The sequence below is a fragment of the Halichoerus grypus genome, chromosome 15, assembly GCF_964656455.1.
Source record: "Halichoerus grypus chromosome 15, mHalGry1.hap1.1, whole genome shotgun sequence".
Lineage (NCBI taxonomy): Eukaryota > Metazoa > Chordata > Mammalia > Carnivora > Phocidae > Halichoerus > Halichoerus grypus.
This window is the reverse complement of record NC_135726.1, coordinates 45,243,909-45,264,126: the sequence shown is the minus strand read 5'-3', so window position 1 is coordinate 45,264,126 and position 20,218 is coordinate 45,243,909. Positions and strand designations below refer to the sequence as shown.

Sequence of the window (20,218 nt, the reverse complement as noted above, 5' to 3'; positions counted from 1 at the left end):
TTGGGAATAGCTTACATTTAACAGAACCTAAAAATCATTTAAAAATTGGGGCGCCTGGCTGGCTCAGTTGGGAGAGCATGCGACTCTTGATCTCAGGGTTGTGAGTTTGAGCCCCATCTTGGGTGTATAGATAACTTAAATAAATAAAACTTTAAAAAAACAATGAAAAAAATTTAAAAATTAATACATAGTTACTGAAAAACATACACTTAAGTAAAACTAAGAACATTGAAGATCACAACCCAGAGATAACCAAAGTAATCTTTAAGGATAAAACTTCCTAGACATTTTTCATCTAATTTGTCTGTCTACATTGTCTGTATTGATATATCTTTATATTTTACAAATAGGATCACGTGATGCCCAGCTGTTTTGTAACCTGCTTTTTTTTCATTTAATCATATCTTAAACATTTTTATGTTATTAAGTATTACATTACTAAATTTGTGAGTACTTAGAATTACTGTTCTGGGGGCACCTGGGTGGCTCAGTTGGTTAAGCGACTGCCTCCAGCTCAGGTCATGATCCTGGAGTCCTGGGATCGAGTCCCACATCGGGCTCCCTGCTCGGCGGGGAGTCTGCTTCTCCCTCTGACCCTCCCCCCTCTCATGCTCTCTCTCTCTCATTCTCTCTCTCAAATAAATAAATAAAATCTTTAAAAAAAAAAAAAAGAATTACTGTTCTGTAGAAATCTTTCATTTTTTTAACCTATCTGCTCTTGTCTTACTTAGAATACTGAATATTGCCTAAGAATGTATATATCTCTCCTTGTAATGATTTTGGCTGATGTTTATACTGGAAAAATGTATGTTTACATCCTTAAAATTCAGTACAACATGAAAGATTTCACACAACGTGAAAAATCCCTTTGAGGTGTATAGAGTTGGAAATGAACCAGTTCTGTTCTATTATTTCTGAAGCTTCCTCTCACTTTTTAAAAAATTGTTCTTTCTCGCATCAGCCACAGGCCAGAGTCTGAATTTTTATATAGTCAGAATATAGCTGAATTAGTATATTCGTTAGGACAGGCTATTATGCTGTAGTAGCAAACAACCCCCAAATCTCAGTGGCTAACAGAATCACTTTTTATTAACCTGATCATGCTACACGTCTAATGTGCATCAGTATAGGCAGGGTCCCAGACCAAAGCAGACTCCACCAATCTATAGCTGTACCATCACACATATACCCTTGGCCACCACATCGGGGAATAGACTGGAGAATTGTGCAGTCTTGCCAGTGCATCAGACTGAAGGGACACACATCACCTTAGCTCAGATTCCATTGGCCAAAACCAGTTTATGGCCCCGCCTGACCGCAAGGGTCAGGAAAGTGTCATCTATATGCCCCAAAGGAGAGGAAAGCACGATAATGGTGAAACAGTAGTAATTCAGTTAATGTCTACCAGACTGGCTAAGACCCATTTCTTTTTCTGTGTGTAGGAAGTTGCTTCTGTAAATTAAGTGTGATTTCTTTTTGGAGCAAGGAGGATATCCTGGATTGAGGGCTGACAAGAGGTCTGTGCACAGGTGAGTGAGGAGACTAAGGAAAATGGAAGATTTTCATGTGAAAGCTCACTTTCTCTGTGCAAAGTCAGGAGCTTTAAGTTACTGTTTGAGAACAAGCCCCCACAAAGGCTCTAGAACAAATGGAGGAAATAAAGCTCCTTCAGCATGTAAGTTCCCCAAAGCACCTCACTGTCATTCATGAATCACTCCATTCATATTTCCTTTTATAATTAACCCCCCCAATGAAGAGGAAGGTATACATTCTATTACTTATGATTATAAAACATATGCTTAAGGGAAAACTTCAAAATATAGAGAAAACAAAGATTCTTTTCGTAGATATACACCTAGAGACAAATGTTGAAAAATGTAATTGAAAATCCTTTCAGTCTATCTTATGTATACACACACATGCATATATAGAACATATGTATATTTTTCCTATAAAAATAGGATTACACTGGGGTGCCTGGGTGGCTCAGTCAGTTAAGCGGCTGCCTTCGGCTCAGATCATGATCCTGGGGTCCTGGGATCGAGCCCCACGTCCGGCTCCCTGCTCAGCGGAGAGCCTGCTTCTCTCTCTCCCTCTTCCTACTTATGCTCTCTATCTCGCTGTCAAATAAATAAATAAAATCTTTAAAAAAAAAATAGGATTACACTATACATACTGTTTCATTAGTTACCTTATCCGCCCACCGTTGTTTGACATCTTTTTTTTATTATGTTAATCACCATACATTACATCATTAGTTTTTGATGTAGTGTTCCATGATTCATTGTTTGCGTATAACACCCGGTGCTCCATGCAGAACGTGCCCTCTTTAATACCCATCACCAGGCTAACCCATCCTCCTCTGCCCCCTAGAGCCCTCAGTTTGTTTCTCAGAGTCTATCGTCTTTCATGGTTCGTCTCCCGCTCCGATTTCCCCCCTTCATTCTTCCTCTCCTGCTATCTTCTTCTTTTTTTTTTGTTTTTATTTTTTTTCCGTTGTTTGACATCTTAACATCAACAAATATATGTGTTGTTCATTTTATGGCAACAGTGTTTCCATTGTGTTCATATACTGTAATTTATTTATTTAACCGATCCTCCTTTTAAGTTCTCTCCAAGTCGTTTCCATTGTCAGCAGTGTCTCCATCGTGTAGCCCCCACACGTCTTTTGGATAGTCTCAGCTATGGAATTGCTTCATCGGAAAACACACCTGGTTTAATTTCTGCTAACGTTGCCTTGTTGGACGTTTGCAAAACTACAGCCCACTGTGTGTGTGATGTGTAGTAGTAATCTCAAGTACTAAAGTCTAAAACAGAACTCATAATTGGTTTATTGACAACTTCGTACTTCCAGTTACTCAAGCCAAACAGCTTAGTGTCATCATGGCTTCTTTTTTTTTTTTTTTAATTTGCTTTTATACCTAAAATCAGCAAATCCTGCCAGCTCTCCCTTCAGAGAATATTTAATCTGGTCAGTTATCACCACCACCCTAGTACAAGCCCCCCTCGCTCCTTGCCTGGATTATTGCAGTAACCTTCCACTTGTCTCCCTGCTTCCTCCCTTGTCTTCTTAGTTCACTTTCTGTGAGTGATCCTTTTCAGTGTAAATCAGATTATGCCATTCCTTGTCTTAAAACATTTTAGTGGCTTCCTGTCTTACTCGAGTAAAAACCCAAAGTTCTTACAGTGGTGCACAAGCCCCATGTGATCCATCTTCCAGCTACGTCTCTCACCCAAATGAGCTTCTGACCCTCTTTCTTTTGCACACTCCATTCCAGCTACCCTAGTCTTCTTTATTAATCAAAGAAAGCCTGCTTCTGCCTGGAGGCCTTTGCAATTGCTGTTCCCTATACTAGGAATGCACTCCTCTTAGATATCTGCATTTTTCACTCTATTCAGTCTGTGCTTACATATCACCTTCTCAATGAAAAGCCTTCTTCGGCCACCTTCATTCCCCCGAAGCTCCCTACTTAATTTTTCTCTGCAGGACTTTGGCCATCTGACATAAAAATTGGAATATCAGTGTCAGTATATCAGTATTTGTTATTGTCTCTTTCCATTAGAATGTGAGATCCACTGGATTTATTATCTTCCTCACACCTAGAACCATGCCAATTGAGGTAGGAGCTCAGTAAATCTGAAAGAATTTTTGACTCCTCTCTCTTTCTTTCTTTTTTTTTTTTAATGTTTTATTTATTCATGAGAGTCAGAGAGAGAGATAGAGAGAGGCAGCGGCAGAGGGAGAAGCAGGCTCCCCGCTGAGCAGGGAGCCCGATGCGGGACTCGATCCCAGGACCCTGGGATCGTGACCTGAGCCAAAGGCAGACGCTTAACCATCTGAGCCACCCAGGCGCCCCTCCTCTCTCTTTCTTTGCCTCCATATCTGATCAGGTGCCAGAGCCTGTGGATTTTACTTCTCTTCATCTTGAAATTATACACTTCCTCCTTATTTCCACTCTAATTATCCTGGGTCAGGTTTTTTGCTTGCAATTGATCTCTCTGACTCCAATTTTGCTTCTCTCCAATAAAAGAATCTGGCCATATTGGCCCTATAACTTCCCTCTGTAAATTCTTCAGTGGCCTTCCATTCCTTACTGGGTGAAAACCAAACATTTATATTTAAGTTAGTATTCGTTGGGCCCTTCTCCAGACACCATGGCAAGTGCCAGTCACAGTCATGATGAGACTTGGTCTTTGCCCTCATTATTATCTTATTTCATTCATTCGCCTTCATTTTCCAACCCCTGATACCATCTCCAGCATTATCTTCCTCTAGATTCTGGAACTAATTACATTTAAATTTAATTAAAAATTCAGGAAAAAATCGTACTAGGCACTTTTTAATTGCTTAGTGCATGTGGCTGATGGCTACGTTATCGATGGTACAGATACAGAGGTTTCCATTATCGCAGAAAGATTTGTCGGACAGCCCTGGTCGAGACCCTTCCCCAAACTGTACAAGTCACTCCAAATTATTCTCTCCTCCACAAATACACCATATACTTTTGGTCCACTGTTTTTGTCACTGCTCTTCATCAATCAGAATACTCTCCTGTACCTTTTCTACCTAATAAAATAATCTGATTTTTAAGTCCCAATTCATATTCTACAACTTATAGGACATTTTCCTTGACACCACTGCCATTGAGTAAGTTAGTCTTCCTTCTGACCCACCCACCCAAAAACCATAGGAAGCTTCTTGCACCTCTGATTAGAACCAGCCTTACCACCCTCCTTAAAACCCCTGAGTTCTCATTACTCTGAGGCGATTTTCCACAGAACTCCAGCCTTAGCAAACACCAGCCAGTGAGGAAGTGATGTTCTGCAGGAAAGGAGGAGGGGAGGCTTAGATTGAAAATTAGGAGTGCTGGCCCAAGAGGCTTCTAGAAATTGAGTTCCCATTCAAGTCAATACTCTGGATATGCAGATATGCTTGTAAGATACCTATTTACTGTGATTTTCTTGCTCCTGTCTGGTGAGTCCAGCCAGGGTTGGAGTCTCTGATGAAGCCTCTGGTGTAGGTGGTATTCCTTTCTGGACTTAGAAGAAGGAAGTAGGGGCACCTGGGTGGCTCAGTCAATTGAGCATCTGCCTTCAGCTCAGGTCATGATCCCAGGGTCCTGGGATCCAGTCCCACATTGGGCTCCCTGCTCAGCAGGGAGTCTGCTTCTCCTTCTGCCCCTGCTGCTCCCCCTGCTTGTGCACTGTCTCTCTCTCTCTGTGTCAAATAAATAAAATATTAAAAAAAAAAAAAAAAAGGAGGAAGTAGATTCAGGGAAGTACCCAGGAGGTTTTGCCTGTTGAGCCCAGAGTAGCTGGAAGACTTTGTTTAGGGATATCTTTTTCTCAGGGTTTGACCTCCACAGGTATGCTATGCTGCTATGCTCCTAGCCTGTGGGTACTGTCCTCAGCCTTAGCGGGTAAAGTGAGCAAGTCTGAGTTTTGATCGTCCTTGCAGCAGTTGCAGAGGAAGATCAGCTTGGAATAGGTGGGAGCCATCTAGGCCCCATATAGAGTATAAATTAGCATCAGCAAGTTGGAGAACTGTTCAGGCTGGAATCCCTCCTGCCGCGGCGGTTAGATTCTATGTGAGTGCTGGAACCTATCTTCGTTGACTATCTTTTAGTTTCCCTAGAGTTGCAGAAGGGGCTGGGTTTTGTTAACTCTTTAGTTATTGATATGAGTGTTGGGTGGTGGGACAAGGGGGAGGGCAAGGGAAGCAAAGCAGGGACATTGGGTACAGTTATTTTAAGGTCCTCTATTTAGGAGTGCTCAGGCAAGCTCAGTTTATGAGAGATTTCCCCTTTTTCCCCCTACTCTGCTTTTTTAGGACTCTGCATTTGTCCAAGAGAAGAATCTAAAGAAATCAGAGCAGCTCAGGTAGTTCTAAAAGCCATGGCACAGGTAAGTTGAATTTCCTCTATACTTGAAATAATCTCTCTTCCTTTCAAATCATATGAACAGGTGTGTTCTTCATCCTGAAACTTCCCTGTCTCACTGAGCCCCATTCTTGCTCCCAGTTCCTCCATTCCAGAGATGAGTGGCTCTCTCTTCTCCAACAGTATAGACATAGACACACAGTGCTCTTACCAGTGGAGCAGAAATATATTCTCTTAAGAGAAATATGAGAGCCCCCCCCTTATCAGAACCACAGTTGAGTGGGGCCAGAGATGAGATAACTTTGATCTTTTCCATTAATCTAGGTGGTTTCTGTTCTTCTATTTTTAAATGTTACTCCCTCGTTAAAAATCATAAAACATTTCATACTACCAAAGAATATATAAAAAAAATTATAGGGGCGCCTGGGTGGCTCAGTCGTTAAGCGTCTGCCTTCTGCTCAGGTCATGATCCCAGGGTCCTGGGATTGAGCCCCGCATCGGGCTCCCTGCTCCGCAGGAAGCCTGCTTCTCCCTTTCCCACTCCCCCTGCTTGTGTTCTCTCTCTCACTGTGTCTCTCTCTGTCAAATAAATAAATAAAATATTTTTTAAAACATATCTATAACATGTATATGGTGTAAAAAATAATAAAGTATCGATGTACTCATTACCCAGATTAATATCCCATCTGAGCAGCCTGCATTCCCTTCCCACATTGCATTACTGTTCCCACCAATGGTAATCACTGCTTTCAATTTTGTGTCAATCAGTCCTTTGATTTTTTATAATAGTTTTACCATGAATGAATGCTACTAAGCAATATACTATTGAGTTTTTTGTTTTTAAATTTTTGTACAGTTATCATACTCTATATTTTTTACCAGATTTTTTCATTCAACACATGTGTTTACAAATCATTCATGTTAAGTTGTGTAGCACTAGATTAGCAGTTCTCAAAGCATGGTCCAGGAAGACTTTGACATCCTTTCAGGAGTTAATACTAAAATGTTACTTGCCTTTTTCAGTCACATTCTCCAATGAGTGTACAGTGTAGTTTCCTAGAAGCTATATAATATGTGTTATCCCAACAGATTGAATGTAGAAGTAGATGTGAAAATCCAGCTTTTTATTCAGCCAGTCATAAAAGAGATTGCAAAAATATAAAACAAAGCTATTAAATTTTTTGACAATAGTTATTTTTCTTAAAAAGTATATTACTTAACATGTAACAGGTTTATTATTGGTTATTTTAATAAATTAATTAGTATTTTTAAATCTCTCACTTTTAATTTCTAATGTAACTATTGATAGATATACCCAGCATTAACAGTTCTTTGAGGTCCTCAAATTTTTTTAACAGCTTTATTGTATATATAATTTACATATGATGAAGTTCACCCATGTAAGTGTAAAGTTCAGTGGTTTTTAGTATATTTATAGAGTTATACAACCGTCAGCACAATCCATTTTAGAACATTTTCATTACCCCAAAAAGAAATCCCATTTGCATTAACAGTCTCTCTCAATGTCTCCTCCTCATCCACTGGCAACCACTCATTTACTGTCTGTCTCTGTGGGTTTGCCTATTCTGGACATTTCATATGAATAGAATCTTACAATATTTGCTCTTTCATGTCTGGCTTTTTTGACATAGTATGTTTTCAAGCTTCATCCATGTTGTAGCATTTATCAGTAGTTTATTTGTTTTTATACCAAATAATATTCCATGGATATGTATATTCCACATTTTATTCTTCAATTCATCAGTTTATGGACATTTGGGTTATTTCTGCTTTTAGGCTATCACAAATAACACTACTATGAACATTGGTGTGTACCAGGGTTTGGGGGTGGACATATGTTTCCATTTCTCTGTACCTACATAATTCTATGTTTAATGTTTGGAGAAACTGTCAAAACTGTTTTCCAAAGTAGCTGCCCCATTTTACATTCCTGCCAGCAATGTAAGAGGGTTCTGATTTCACTACATCCTCACCAACATGTGTTATTTTGGTTTTTTGGTAATAGTCATCCTAAAGGATGTGAAGTGGCCTCTTATAGGTTTGATTTGCATTTCCCTAATGATTAGTGGTATTGAACATCTTTTCATATGCTTGTTGGCCATTTGTAGATCTTCTTTGGAGAAATCACTACTCAGATTCTTTGCTTAGTTTTTAATTGTTTTGTCTTTTTTGTTGTTGAATTGCAAGAGTTCTTTATATATTCTGGACACAGGTCCCTCATCAGATATAAGATTTGCAAGCATTTTCTCCCAGTTTTTTGATTTGGATGTTTTCTTTCTTTCTTTTTCTTTCTTTCTTTTCTTTCTTTCTTTCTTTCTTTAATGGAGGGGGTGGAGCAGGGCAGAGGGAGAGGGAGAGAATTTTTTTTTTTTTATAAGATTTTATTTATGGGCGCCTGGTGGCTCAGTTGGTTAAGCGACTGCCTTCGGCTCAGGTCATGATCCTGGAGTCCCGGGATCGAGTCCCGCATCGGGCTCCCTGCTTGGCAGGGAGTCTGCTTCTCCCTCTGACCTTCCCCCCTCTCATGTGCTCTCTCTCTCTCTCTCACTCTCTCAAATAAATGAATAAATAAAATCTTTAAAAAAAAAAAAAGATTTTATTTATTTATTTGTCAGAGAGAGAGAGATGGAGACAGAGAGCAAGTACAAGCAGGGGGAGCTGCAGGCAGAGGGAGAAGCAGGCTCCCCGAGTAGCAAGGAGCCCGATGCGGGACTTGATCCCAGGACGCTGGGATCGTGACTTGAGCCGAAGGCAAACACTTAACTGACTGAGCCACTCAGGCATCCTGAGGGAGAGAATCTTAAGCAGGCTCCTCCACCCAGCTCAGAGCCCAAAGTGGGGCTTGATCTCACAACCCTGAGATCATGACCTGAGCCTAAATCAAAAGTCAGATGCTGAACCAACTGAGCCACCCAGGTGCCCTGGGATTTTTACTTTCTTGATGGAATTATTTGTAGCACAAATGTTTTTAGTTTTGATTAAGTTTATTTTAACTGTTTGTCCTTTTGTTACTGTGTTTGATGCCATATCTAAGAACCCACTGCCTGACCAAGGTCATGAAGTCATACTATGTTTTCTTCTAAGAGTTGTAGTGTTAGCTCTACAACCTTACATTTAGTTCTACAACCTATTTTGAGTTAATTTTTATATATGGTATGAGGTGGGGTCTAACTTCTTTCTTTGCATATGAATATCTACTTGTCCCAGCACTATTTGTTAAAAAGACTGATCTTTCCCTCTTGAATTGTCTTAGTTGACTTAATTTAGTATGTGGTAGTCCTTAGGGAACTGGGCAGAGGATGCCTTTCTTCAGAAAGGTTTTGCACCTATGAGTGTTCTCAAACTTGGCACACTAATTTTTCGCATGGGGTTTCCTCCAACTGCATGAATAATGTTACTTTAAATTCCAGGCTTCCTTGAAAGTACGCCCTGGGTTGTAGATCGGCAAGGGAAATGATTATTAGTAGTAATAGTGTTATCATTAATGATAATCCTTTTTTTCTCACCTGGAGTGCAGAAGGTTCCTTGTTACTTTTTTCCAACAAGGTTTTCATTGGAGCCTACCATTTCACAGAGAGAGCTCTTCTAGGATCCCAGCTTTAAAGTGAGGGTCCTGGGCTCTCACTCCATTTGGTATGTGTCCTAGGCCCCATACTAAGGTTAATCCCCAAACTGTTTGACTTCAGGGTGGCCCCTCCTAACATATTTGCTTATCTCTGTGTTCAATTGCATGTGTGTGTGGTGTGTATTGTTTTTATCATTGTTAGCTCTGGGATTTAATTTTCCTTACCTTCTCGAGAGCTTAGAGAAGCATTAAATAGGTGTTATAGCCTAGGTGATTGCAGTAGAAGCCTCCCCACTCTTGCTGTGTACACATGGTCAGAGCTGGAGTGGTTGGTCTTGGTCTCAGTGTGTGGTGACATCTCCTATTTTAGGAGGCCTTCAGGATGGGGACTGTGATTGGGAACTTTGGTTACAGAAAGTTCTTTGGTCTTGCAAGGGAATTTATGAGAGACAACCATAAAATTATCCATTTTGAGGTTGACCAATATGTGTTAGTTGTGAGCCAAATATATGTGACTGAGGTACACCTTCCATCGGCTTTCTTATTTCAGGAACAAGGAAAAGTGGACAGTGAAGAATAATAGATAATTAACAGGTACATAATAAACATTAAAGATTTTAAGTTAGATGCTCCCAAATAAGGGGATAATTACATCTTCCAGGACATAAGGTGCATCATTATACAGCAAATAAAAATCCCTGTGTTTACTATAAAATTTGCCATCACAAAAAATATGCTCATGATATCTAACAAACTGCTTCTCGGTGGAGACACTATTGGCATTCTCAGCAGTACGGTTCTTTATTGTATGGGACTGTCCTGGGTACATGGCCCAGATAAACCAGGACACAACATTCCTGATGCAAGGCGCTAAAAGTCAACAGCACGCAGCCCCCAATCCCAACCAACCTCCCCCAACATAGTAACAACCAGACCATCCCCTGCATGATCCCAAATGCCTGAAGGGGAAGGGAAAACCCGGATTGAGATCTTCCAACTAATTATGAACCTGGGTCTTTAGGATAGTTTTTTTTCATTTATTGCGAATATAGGATAGTTTTAAAACTTATATAAGTCCTATATTTTAAGTTAGAGATTTATAAGACATTTTGGATTCTATCTTTTTCATTATCTCCATGGAGAAATTTTTAAAAGACTTTATTATTTGCAAGGCCCTTGTTTGCTGTGTGTTTTGTATATGCTATTTTGTTTATTTGTAAGATCCCACTTAGCGGGGCACCTGGGTGGCTCAGTCGTTAAGCGTCTGCCTTCGGCTCAGGTCATGATCCCAGGGTCCTGGGATCGAGCCCTACATCGGGCTCCCTGCTTAGTGGGAAGCCTGCTTCTCCCTCTTCCACTCCCCCTGCTTGTGTTCTCTCTCTCGCTGTGTCTCTCTCTGTCAAATAAATAAATAAAATCTTAAAAAAAAAAAAAAAAAGATCCCACTTAGCTAGATTTTGTTCATTCCCAGACCCTTCTAGGAAATAGAAGAATCCTGCTGTATGAAAGAGGTTTTAGCTCTAGCTACAGGAATATTCAAAAGTATGTAAGCCTCTAGTCAAATAAATGTACTTATTATACTACCTTCATGGCATAGGCATCCCGCCCTAGCTCGCTTGCTTGCTTGCTTGCTTGCTTGCTTGATCACCTCCTTCTTACAATGCCCTTCGCCATCTCCTCTCTTTCCATCTTTCAGACATTTTCCTGGATGAGTCAGATTGTCAAAACCTAAACCTACTCATCGATTTTAACTTCATTTAAAATGGTACAACCAGTTATTGTGTGCCTCCTGATGGATGCGATAGGAAGTACATAGCACCACCTCTGATATATTCCTGCCCCTCCAAAGAAAATGTGAATCAGGCCTACAGATCTAACTACCTTTTCACACAAAGTATGGAAGTAAAGCAACATCTTGAACCATTCCATGTAGATGCAATAAGCCAACAATGTGAGAGATCTACTGATTCAAATGTTTCTTTAATAAATAAATAGCAATAAAAATTTTTGAAGGGTTTCTGGGGGCTCTTATAGATTCTAGAGACTTAAGGAAACCTATCCTCTAAATGCAATGTGTAGATCTAATTTGAATCTTGATTTGAACAAACCAACTGTAAAAAAATATCACTTTTGAGAAGATTGGGGCAATTTGAAACTTGATCTGGTTATTAGGAAATTATTGTTAATTTTATTAAGTATGATAATGGTATTCTGGTTGGTATGCTTTAAAAAAGAAGACTGATCTGTTAGCTGCTAAAGTATTTATAGTTAAAATACATTGATGTTTGGTATTTGCTATGTAGGATCTGCCTCAAAATACACCAGGGGTGAAAAAAACAGAAGGGAAGAAATAAAACAAGATTTGCAAAGTCATGTTAATTGTTGAAGCAGAGCGATGGGTTCATGGGGGTCATTATCCTACTCTGTATACTTCCGTGAAATGTTTTGAAAATTTTCGCAATAAATGAAAAAAATAAAAGTCCTTTCATTTACTAGTAATGCATGGGTTTATTATTTCAGGGATTTGTAACATTCAGGGATGTGGCCATAGAGTTCTCTCAGGAAGAATGGAAGTGCCTGGAACCTGCCCAGAGAGACTTATACAGGGATGTGACTCTGGAGAACTTCAGTAACTTGGTCTCACTAGGTAAGGATGTTGTGTAATGCAGGGCCAGACAGGAAACAAGGCTCCCAGGGACTACAACAATGGAAGGTTGTTACCACCTCTGGTATAGAGGGAAAACTGCCACTGGACCATGGTGAGAGCTGGAGTCATGGAGAAGGGCCCAGCAGCAACTGTAGCCACTTCCAGAACTCCCCGGTCAGAGGAGGGAGGGAGAGGGATAAATACTCTGAACTCTCTCATCCTACCCACTGGCCTCCTGCTGATGCTTTCCATAATGCCAAACCCAATGAGAAACCATAGGGCCAGGATAATACAGTCCTTACAGGTAAGCTGTCTGGGGCAGGACCAAGAACAGGGAGGAATGGATTGAGCAGGGAGGAGAGGGCAAATGGAGAATGACCACCATAGTTATCTACTCTAATTCAGGACTATCCTTCTGGAATTTCTGGTATCTTCATGGTGAATTTCTAGGGAGACTTACAAGTTTCTGGCTGAATTTCTGCTCTCTGCTCCCAAGGGAATTGTTTGTGCTTTATGGAAGGGGAAGTGGGTAGTTCCATGGGCATCCCTGTCTTCCTATCCTTTGGACAAACTTTACTCCTTCCTTCATAATTGTCTCTCTTCCTTAGTGACCAAGGGACTGGGTTTGAATTTTGGAACAGGACAATCATGCTCCATTTCTTTTCCTGTAAACAGGACTTTCCATTTCTAAGCCTGATGTCATTTCCTTATTGGAGCAAGGGAGAGAACCCTGGATGATTACAAATGATATGACAGGACCATGGTGTCCAGGTGAGTGAGGGGTGATCCACTGGGAGAGGTCATTGGGAATAATAGCCAGTGGGTGAGTCAACTGATAGCAGTAGCTTGAGTTATCGTTGAGAAGCTTCCCTCCAAGCCATACCGAAAATTGCCGAACAACAGCCTGAGACATGAAGACATGAAGAGCAAAGATCTTGTCAGCATCTGATCCCAAGGGAACATTGCCCTTACCCCCATTAATCCCTCTCTTCTTTCTTCTTGCTTGGTTTCCTCCCATTTCAAAAAAGGACATGCTCCCTTCTTCCTCAGTGGCTGCGTTTTTACCTGTACTTTGGATCCTTTTTCCTGCAAGTATCTTCATCCCTTAAAAAATACTTAATTTCTTAAAACAGCTCACTTTACCCAATTCAGCAATTCATTTATTCTCTAAATGTTTGAGAGAGAAGGTCACGTAGAGTGGCTAAGGGCACTGACTTGGGAATCAGACTGAGTTCAAATCTTGGCTCTGCCAATTACTAGATCTGTAAGTTTAGGTAAATTGCTTAAATTCTCTAGAGTGCTTCAGTTTTATCCTCTGCAAATGAGTTAAAAACAGAGCCTTCCTTATGTAGTTATTATTGTGATTGTTACAGGAATTAATCATATGAAACTGCCCAGAACAATGGCACGCAGGAGTGACCACTAAGTAAAGATTATCAAGTGTTATTAATTAGCACGTGCTGGACGATATTGGAATCTTTGAATACTTAATACTGAATACTTAATCCTTGAATACTTTGAATAACCCCCAACTTCTCTGTTGTTATTATTATTATTTACTTTCATCTGGGATTATTTTTTCTCTGTCTAAAGAACACCCTTGGGGCACCTGGTTGGCTCAGTCGGTTAAGTGTCTGCCTTCAGCTCGGGTCATGATCCCAGGGTCCTGGGATCGAGCCCCGCATAGGACTCCCTGCTTGGCGGGAAGCCTGCTTCTCCCTCTCCCACTCCCCCTGCTTGTGTTCCCTCTCTCACTGTGTCTCTCTCTGTCAAATAAATAAATAAAATCTTTTGAAAACATCTATTTAAGAATACTAAAATATAAAGCTTTTTCCTTTTTCCTTTAAATCTTTAAAAAAAAACATTTCCTTTTGTGTAGGTCTGCTCAACAAATTCTGGTTTTTTTTTTTAAAGATTTTATTTATTTATTTGACAGAGAGAGACACAGCGAGAGAGGGAACACAAGCAGGGGGAGTGGGAGAGGGAGAAGCAGGCTTCCCGCCAAGCAGGGAGCCTGCTGCGGGGCTCGATCCCAGGACCCTGGGATCATGACCTGAGCCGAAGGCAGACGCTTAACGACTGAGCCACCCAGGCGCCCCTAATGTTTTTGTTTTAATGATCCTGAATTCTTCTTTCATACCATCATTGTTCTTATAATATTTCATAAATTAGGAATTAATCCTCACTAACAATAAAGATATAAACCAGTCATCTGCACACTATATAGTCTGTGGGCCAAATCCAGCCTGCCGCCTGTTTTTATATGGCCTGTGAGCCTATTGAATTCCGTAAATGCCTTCTAAGGGGTGCATATACAAAATTAAAATGATATGTTTGTGGATTGATACCGGTATTTGGCATTTATATCTGTATGAAACATTCCAAAAGATTAAATAAACACATAAAATCTCATTGCTGATCAGCACCAACAGATGAACATTTACCATCAATTTTGATGCTAGAAAACACTAGCCTTGAACTCCAATTAAGTGAAATGCTGTCTTCCCCAGAAAGAATTCTATTCTTCTATTTTTTAAAGATTTTTTAAAAAAAGATTTTATTTATTTATTTGAGAGAGAGAGCGTGAGCAGGGGGAGGGGCAGAAGGAGAGGGGGAGAGAAAATCCTCAATCAGACATCCTGCTGAGTGTGGAGCCTGATGCAGGGCTCAATCTCACGACCCTGAGATCACAACCTGAGCCGAAACCAAGAGTCAGATGCCTCACCGAGCCATTCAGGCATCCCTACCATCTGGCCCTTTAAAGAGAGTTTGCCAGGGTGCCTTGGCTGGCTCAGTTGGTAGAGCATTCGACTCTTGATCTCAGGGCCTTGAGTTCAAGCCTCACGTTGGATATAGAGCTTACTTAAAAAAAAAAAAAAATGGGGCACCTGGCTGGCTCAGTCAGTAGAGCATGCAACTCTTGATTCAGGGTTGTGAGTCAAACTCCTTGTTGAGTGTGGAGCCTACTTAAAATTTAAAAAAATAAAATGATAAAAAAAGAAGAAAAAGTTTGCCAACCCCTGATTTAGAGATATAACTGAAAACCCATGTTTAAGAAAAGTGTATATAATCAAAATTATATTTGCCATGCACCTATACCAGCTTTTTTTTTTTTTTTTTTTAAAGATTTTATTTATTTGACAGAGAGAGACACAGCAGAGAGGGAACACAAGCAGGGGGAGTGGGAGGGAGAAGCAGGCTTCCCGCTGAGCAGGGAACCCGATGCGGGGCTCTATCCCAGGACCCTGGGATCATGACCTGAGCCGAAGGCAGACGCTTAACGACTGAGCCACCCAGGCGCCTCCTATACCAGCTTTAAATCACCAAGACATCTGCACTTCAAAGCTCAAAAACCAGGAACCAACCTCCTGGCTTTTCTTTGTACTTTGGCTCTAACCTACATTTCCATGGGAGAGTAGACTCCAAGGTTAAGATTGAACAGGTGTGATACATACATCAATAAAGTACTCAGGTTTTTCTTTCTGTGTATACTAGTTTCCTGTGGCTTCTGTAACAAAGCACCACAAACTTGGTGGCTTACAACAATACACATTTATTATCTTACACTTCTGGAGATTAGAAGTCCAAAATGTATCTCAATGGGCTAAAACTGAGGTGTCTACAGGGCTGTGTTCCTCTCTGCATCCTTTCTTTAAAAGGAGAACCATATATATATATATATATATATATATATATATATATATATATATATATATATTTTTTTTTTTTTTTTTTTTTTTTTTTTTTTTTGCCTTTTCCAGCTTGCATTTCTTGGATGATAGCCCCCTTCCATCTTCAAAGTCCGCAGGATAGCATCTTCAAATCTCCCTCTCTGATTCTGACTCTCCTACCTCCCTCTTTCACTTACAAGGACCCATGTGATTACAATGAGCCCACCCCAGTAATCCCCATCTCACTGTCAGCTGAGTAGCAACCTTAATTCCATCTCCAGCCTTAATTCCCCCTTGCTGTGTAATAGAACATATTCACAGTTCCCGCAATTAGGACATTTTGGCTGGGGCCTGGGGGGCAGTCATTATTCTGCTTACCACTCTGTATATGGGTTTGTTTTAGGGGTTTTTTGGGGGGTGGCTTTTTTTTTAACCATTTTTTCCCCCCATCATGGTAAGTGTACTCTTTAATCCCCATTTCCTATTTCTGCCATCTCCCCACCTACCTTCCCCTCTGGTACTTGTTTTCTGTAATTAAGAGTCTGTTTCTTAGTTTGTCTCTCTTTTTTTTTTCCTTTTGCTCATTTGTTTCCTTAAATTCCACATATGAGTGAGATAGAGATCATCCATATGATACCTGTCTCTCTCTGACTTATTTCACTTAGCATTATACTCTCCAGCTCCATCCATGCTTTTGCAAATGCCAAGATTTTGTTCTTTTTTATGGCTGGATAATATTCCATTATGTGTATATACCATATCTTATTTATCCATTCACCTATCAATGGACATTTAGGGTGCTTCCATAGTTTGGCTGTTGTAAATAATGCTGCCATAAGTGTAGGGGTACATGTATCCCTTTGAATTTGTGTTTTTGTATTTGGGGGGTAAATATGCAGTAGTGCAATTCCTGGATCATAGGGTAGTTCCATTTTTAATTTTTTGAGGAACCTCCATACTGTTTTCCACAACGGTTGCACCAATTTGTATTCCCACCAACAGTGCACAAGGGTTCCTTTTCCTTCACATCCTTGCTAATATTTGTTGTTTCTTGTGTTATTTATTTTAGCCATTCTGACAGATGTGAGGTGATTTCTCATTGTAGTTTTGATTTGCATTTCTCTGGTGATAAGTGATATTGAGCATCTTTTCATGTATCTGTTGGCCATCTGTATGTCTTCTTTGGAGAAATGTCTTCATGTCTTCTGCCCATTTTTATTTTTATATTTTTTTAAAGATTTTATTTATTTATTTGACAGAGCAAGAGAGCACAAGCAGAGTGCAAGGGAGAAGCAGGCTCCTTGCTGAGCAGGGAGCCCGATGTGGGGCTCAACCCCAGGACCCTGGGATCATGACCTGAGCCGAAGGCAGATGCTTAACCATCTGAGCCACCCAGGCGCCCCTTCTGCCCATTTTTAACTGGATTATTTGGTATTGAGTTGTATTGGTTCTTTATAGATTTTGGATACTAACCCTTTATTGGATACGTCATTTGCAAATATTTTCTCCCATTCCATAAGTTGCCTTTTAGTTCTGTTGATTGTTTGCTTCACTGTGGATGTATATGGTTTTTTTGTTTTGAGAAAGAAAGAGTGTGAGCATGAGTGGGGGGGAGGGGAATGGGATAGAGAGAGAGAGAGAGAATCTTAAGCAGACTCCAAGTCCATTGCAGAGCCCAAGGCAGGGCTTGATCTCACGACCCTGAGATCATGACCTGAGCCGAAATCAAGAGTCAGACATTTAACTGAGCCACCTAGGCACCCCATGGATGTATATGTTTTTTGAACACAGATCATTAAATATGCATAAATTAAAAGTGTATATAGCATAACTCCACTGGAATTCTATATTCTATTGCTAGGAAGCCCATTACTGTTTATTCCATACAGAATATTTAGTTGGTGTGTTTTCGTTCTTTCTTTTTTTTTTTTTTCTTTTTCTTTCCTTAGTTGGTGTATTTTCTAAGTGCTTGTAGTTCTTGGGGTCTTGGGGAAGCTTTTAATTAGGTTTTTAGTTGTTTGTTTTTTTTAAATAAATATCACATACAACTTACCATTTGGCCATTTTTAAAGTATATAATCCAGTGGCATTAATTACATTCACAGTGTTGTGCAACCATTACCACTACCCATTTCCAGAATTTATTCATCATCCCAAATAGAAACTCTATTCATTAAACAATAACTCTCCATTTTCCCTTTCTCGCAGCCTGTGATTACCTCTATTGTACTTACTGTCTCTATAAATTTGACTATTCTAAGTACCTCATGTAAGTGGAGTCATATAATATGTGACCTTTTGTATCTGGTTTAATTCACTTAGCATAATGTTTTCAAGGCTCATCCATGTTATAGCACTTACCAGAATTTCAAGAAAAAAAGCTGAGTAATATTCCATTGTATGTATATACCACATTCCGTTTATCCATTCACCTGTTGATGGACATTTGGGTTCTTTCCACCTTTTGGCTATTGTGAATAATGCTGCTGTGACCAATGGTGTACAAGTATTTGAGTGCCTGTTTTCACTTCTTTGGGGTATATACCTAGGAGTGGAATTGCTGGATCAGATGGTAATTGTATGTTTAATTTTTTGAGGGTATTTCTCAAACTTTTAAGAACTTTTCATAAATCCTGAAGATTATTCCATTAAGTGTGATATAAATTTCAAGTATTTTCCTCTGTCATTTGTCTTTTGATTTTACTTTTGTTGTTTTTTGTTCATGTGAAAGTTTTTTGTTTTCTTCTGCTTTTCACCTTTACATACTGGAATTTACCAATCTGCTTTGGTTGCTTTTGGATTTTGTTTTGTTGTTGTTGTTGTTTTATAAGATTTTATTTATTTATTTGATAGAGAGAGACACAGCAAGAGAGGGAACACAAGCAGGGGGAGTGGGAAAGAGAGAAGCAGGCTTCCCGCCGAGCAGAGAGCCCGATGTGGGGCTCGATCCCAGGACCCTGGGATCATGACCTGAACCGAGGGCAGACGCTTAACAACTGAGCCACCCAGGCGCCCTGCTTTTGGATTTTGAGTCATCATTTCATTGTTAGGTTTCCCCATGTTATAAAGTAATCTACCATATTTCCTCCTAGTATTTGTATGGTTTCTATTTTCTTTTAACATTAAAACTATTTGGGGTTTATTCTGGTATATGGTGGTGTAATATATGGATACATTTTTATCTTTTCCCAAATGAGTATCCAGTTGCCCCAACATTATTTATTACAGAAACAATCCTTTTCCCCTTTGAAATACCATCCTTATAATAAATTCAGTTTCCATATAAACTTCAGTCTTTTTCTGGCCTTTCTATTGTGTTCTGTTGGTCTGTCTCTAGAATCCAATATTTATTCATCAAACAACGCATTATTAATTTATTATATGCTAGGTTGGTTACAATAGCTAGTAAGAAAGGCTGTATTTCTGGTGCGTCTGTGTGGCTCAGTCGGTTGAGTGTCCGACTCCTGATCTCATGATTGTGAGTTCAAGCTCTGCATTGGGCTCCACACTGGAGCCTACTTAAAAAAAAAAAAAAAAAAAAGAGCTTTGGGGAGCTTTAGGAGAAACAAAACAAAAAGATCAACAGATGAGTAAGTAAATGAAAATCTAATTACAACTGATAAAAGTGTTATGAAGACAGGGGCAAGATGTGGAAGAGAGAATCAGGCCTGAAAGCTTTTTTGAAAATGTGAGTTTTAATTTGAGACTTGAAGGATGAGAAAAGCAGCCATACAAAGAGCCCAGGACAGGATTCCTGATAGATGGAAGATCCTGATGAGAGGTCTAAGATGGAAAGACCTACATTTATTTTAGAAAGCCCTGTGATATGGTACCTAGAGAGGAAAGGAGACAGTGTTCAATATGAAGATATATTATCCTTGGTTGAAAGAGAATGACAACAAAGAGAGGCAGGGACTCGCTTTGCCAAGAGCCTGTGAACCATGGCAATGACTTTGGAATTTATTGGAATTTTACCAGTGACTTTGGAAATGCAATGAGAAGGCTATGGAAAAATTTAAGCAGGGATTTTCATTTTGATTGGCATCAGCATCATGTTGTTAAAAACACAGATGCTGGGGCATGAGGGTAGCTCAGTCTGACTCTTGGTTTTTGGCTCAGGTCATGATCTCAGGGTCATGAAATACAGCCCTGCATCGGGCTCTACACTCAATGGTCAGTCTACTTTGAGATTCTTTCCCTCTGCCCCTCCCCCCACTTTCTCTCTCTTTCTTTCTCTAACATAAATAAATCTTAAAACACATACACACACACACACACACACACACACGCACACACAAATGCTTTATTTATATGAAGTGCCCAGAAACTGGAAAATTCATAGAGACAGAATTAATGGTTCTCTGCTATTAGTGATTACTGGGGGCTGGAGGGAATGGAAAATGATGAATGGCTCCTTAATGGGCACAAGGTTTCT

At 39.9% G+C, this 20,218-nt stretch overlaps 1 protein-coding gene across 5 annotated transcripts in view; it reads left to right on the top strand.

Annotated features, from left to right (window-relative positions):
• The window catches only part of ZNF565 (zinc finger protein 565), a 37,540-nt gene that overhangs the window by 12,623 nt on the left and 4,699 nt on the right, over positions 1–20,218 (top strand). For 2 of the 5 annotated variants that reach the window (XM_078063310.1, XM_078063309.1), the window contains 4 exons: positions 1,443–1,529; positions 5,831–5,904; positions 11,986–12,112; positions 12,788–12,883. In XM_078063310.1, coding sequence (XP_077919436.1) covers positions 5,896–5,904; positions 11,986–12,112; positions 12,788–12,883 — 232 coding nt within the window. In that variant the 5' untranslated portion in view covers positions 1,443–1,529; positions 5,831–5,895. Of the gene's footprint in view, positions 1–1,442; positions 1,530–5,830; positions 5,905–11,985; positions 12,113–12,787; positions 12,884–15,863; positions 17,215–20,218 lie in introns of those variants that run through there. The other 3 variants (XM_078063311.1, XM_078063312.1, XM_078063313.1) reach the window with 3 other exon arrangements.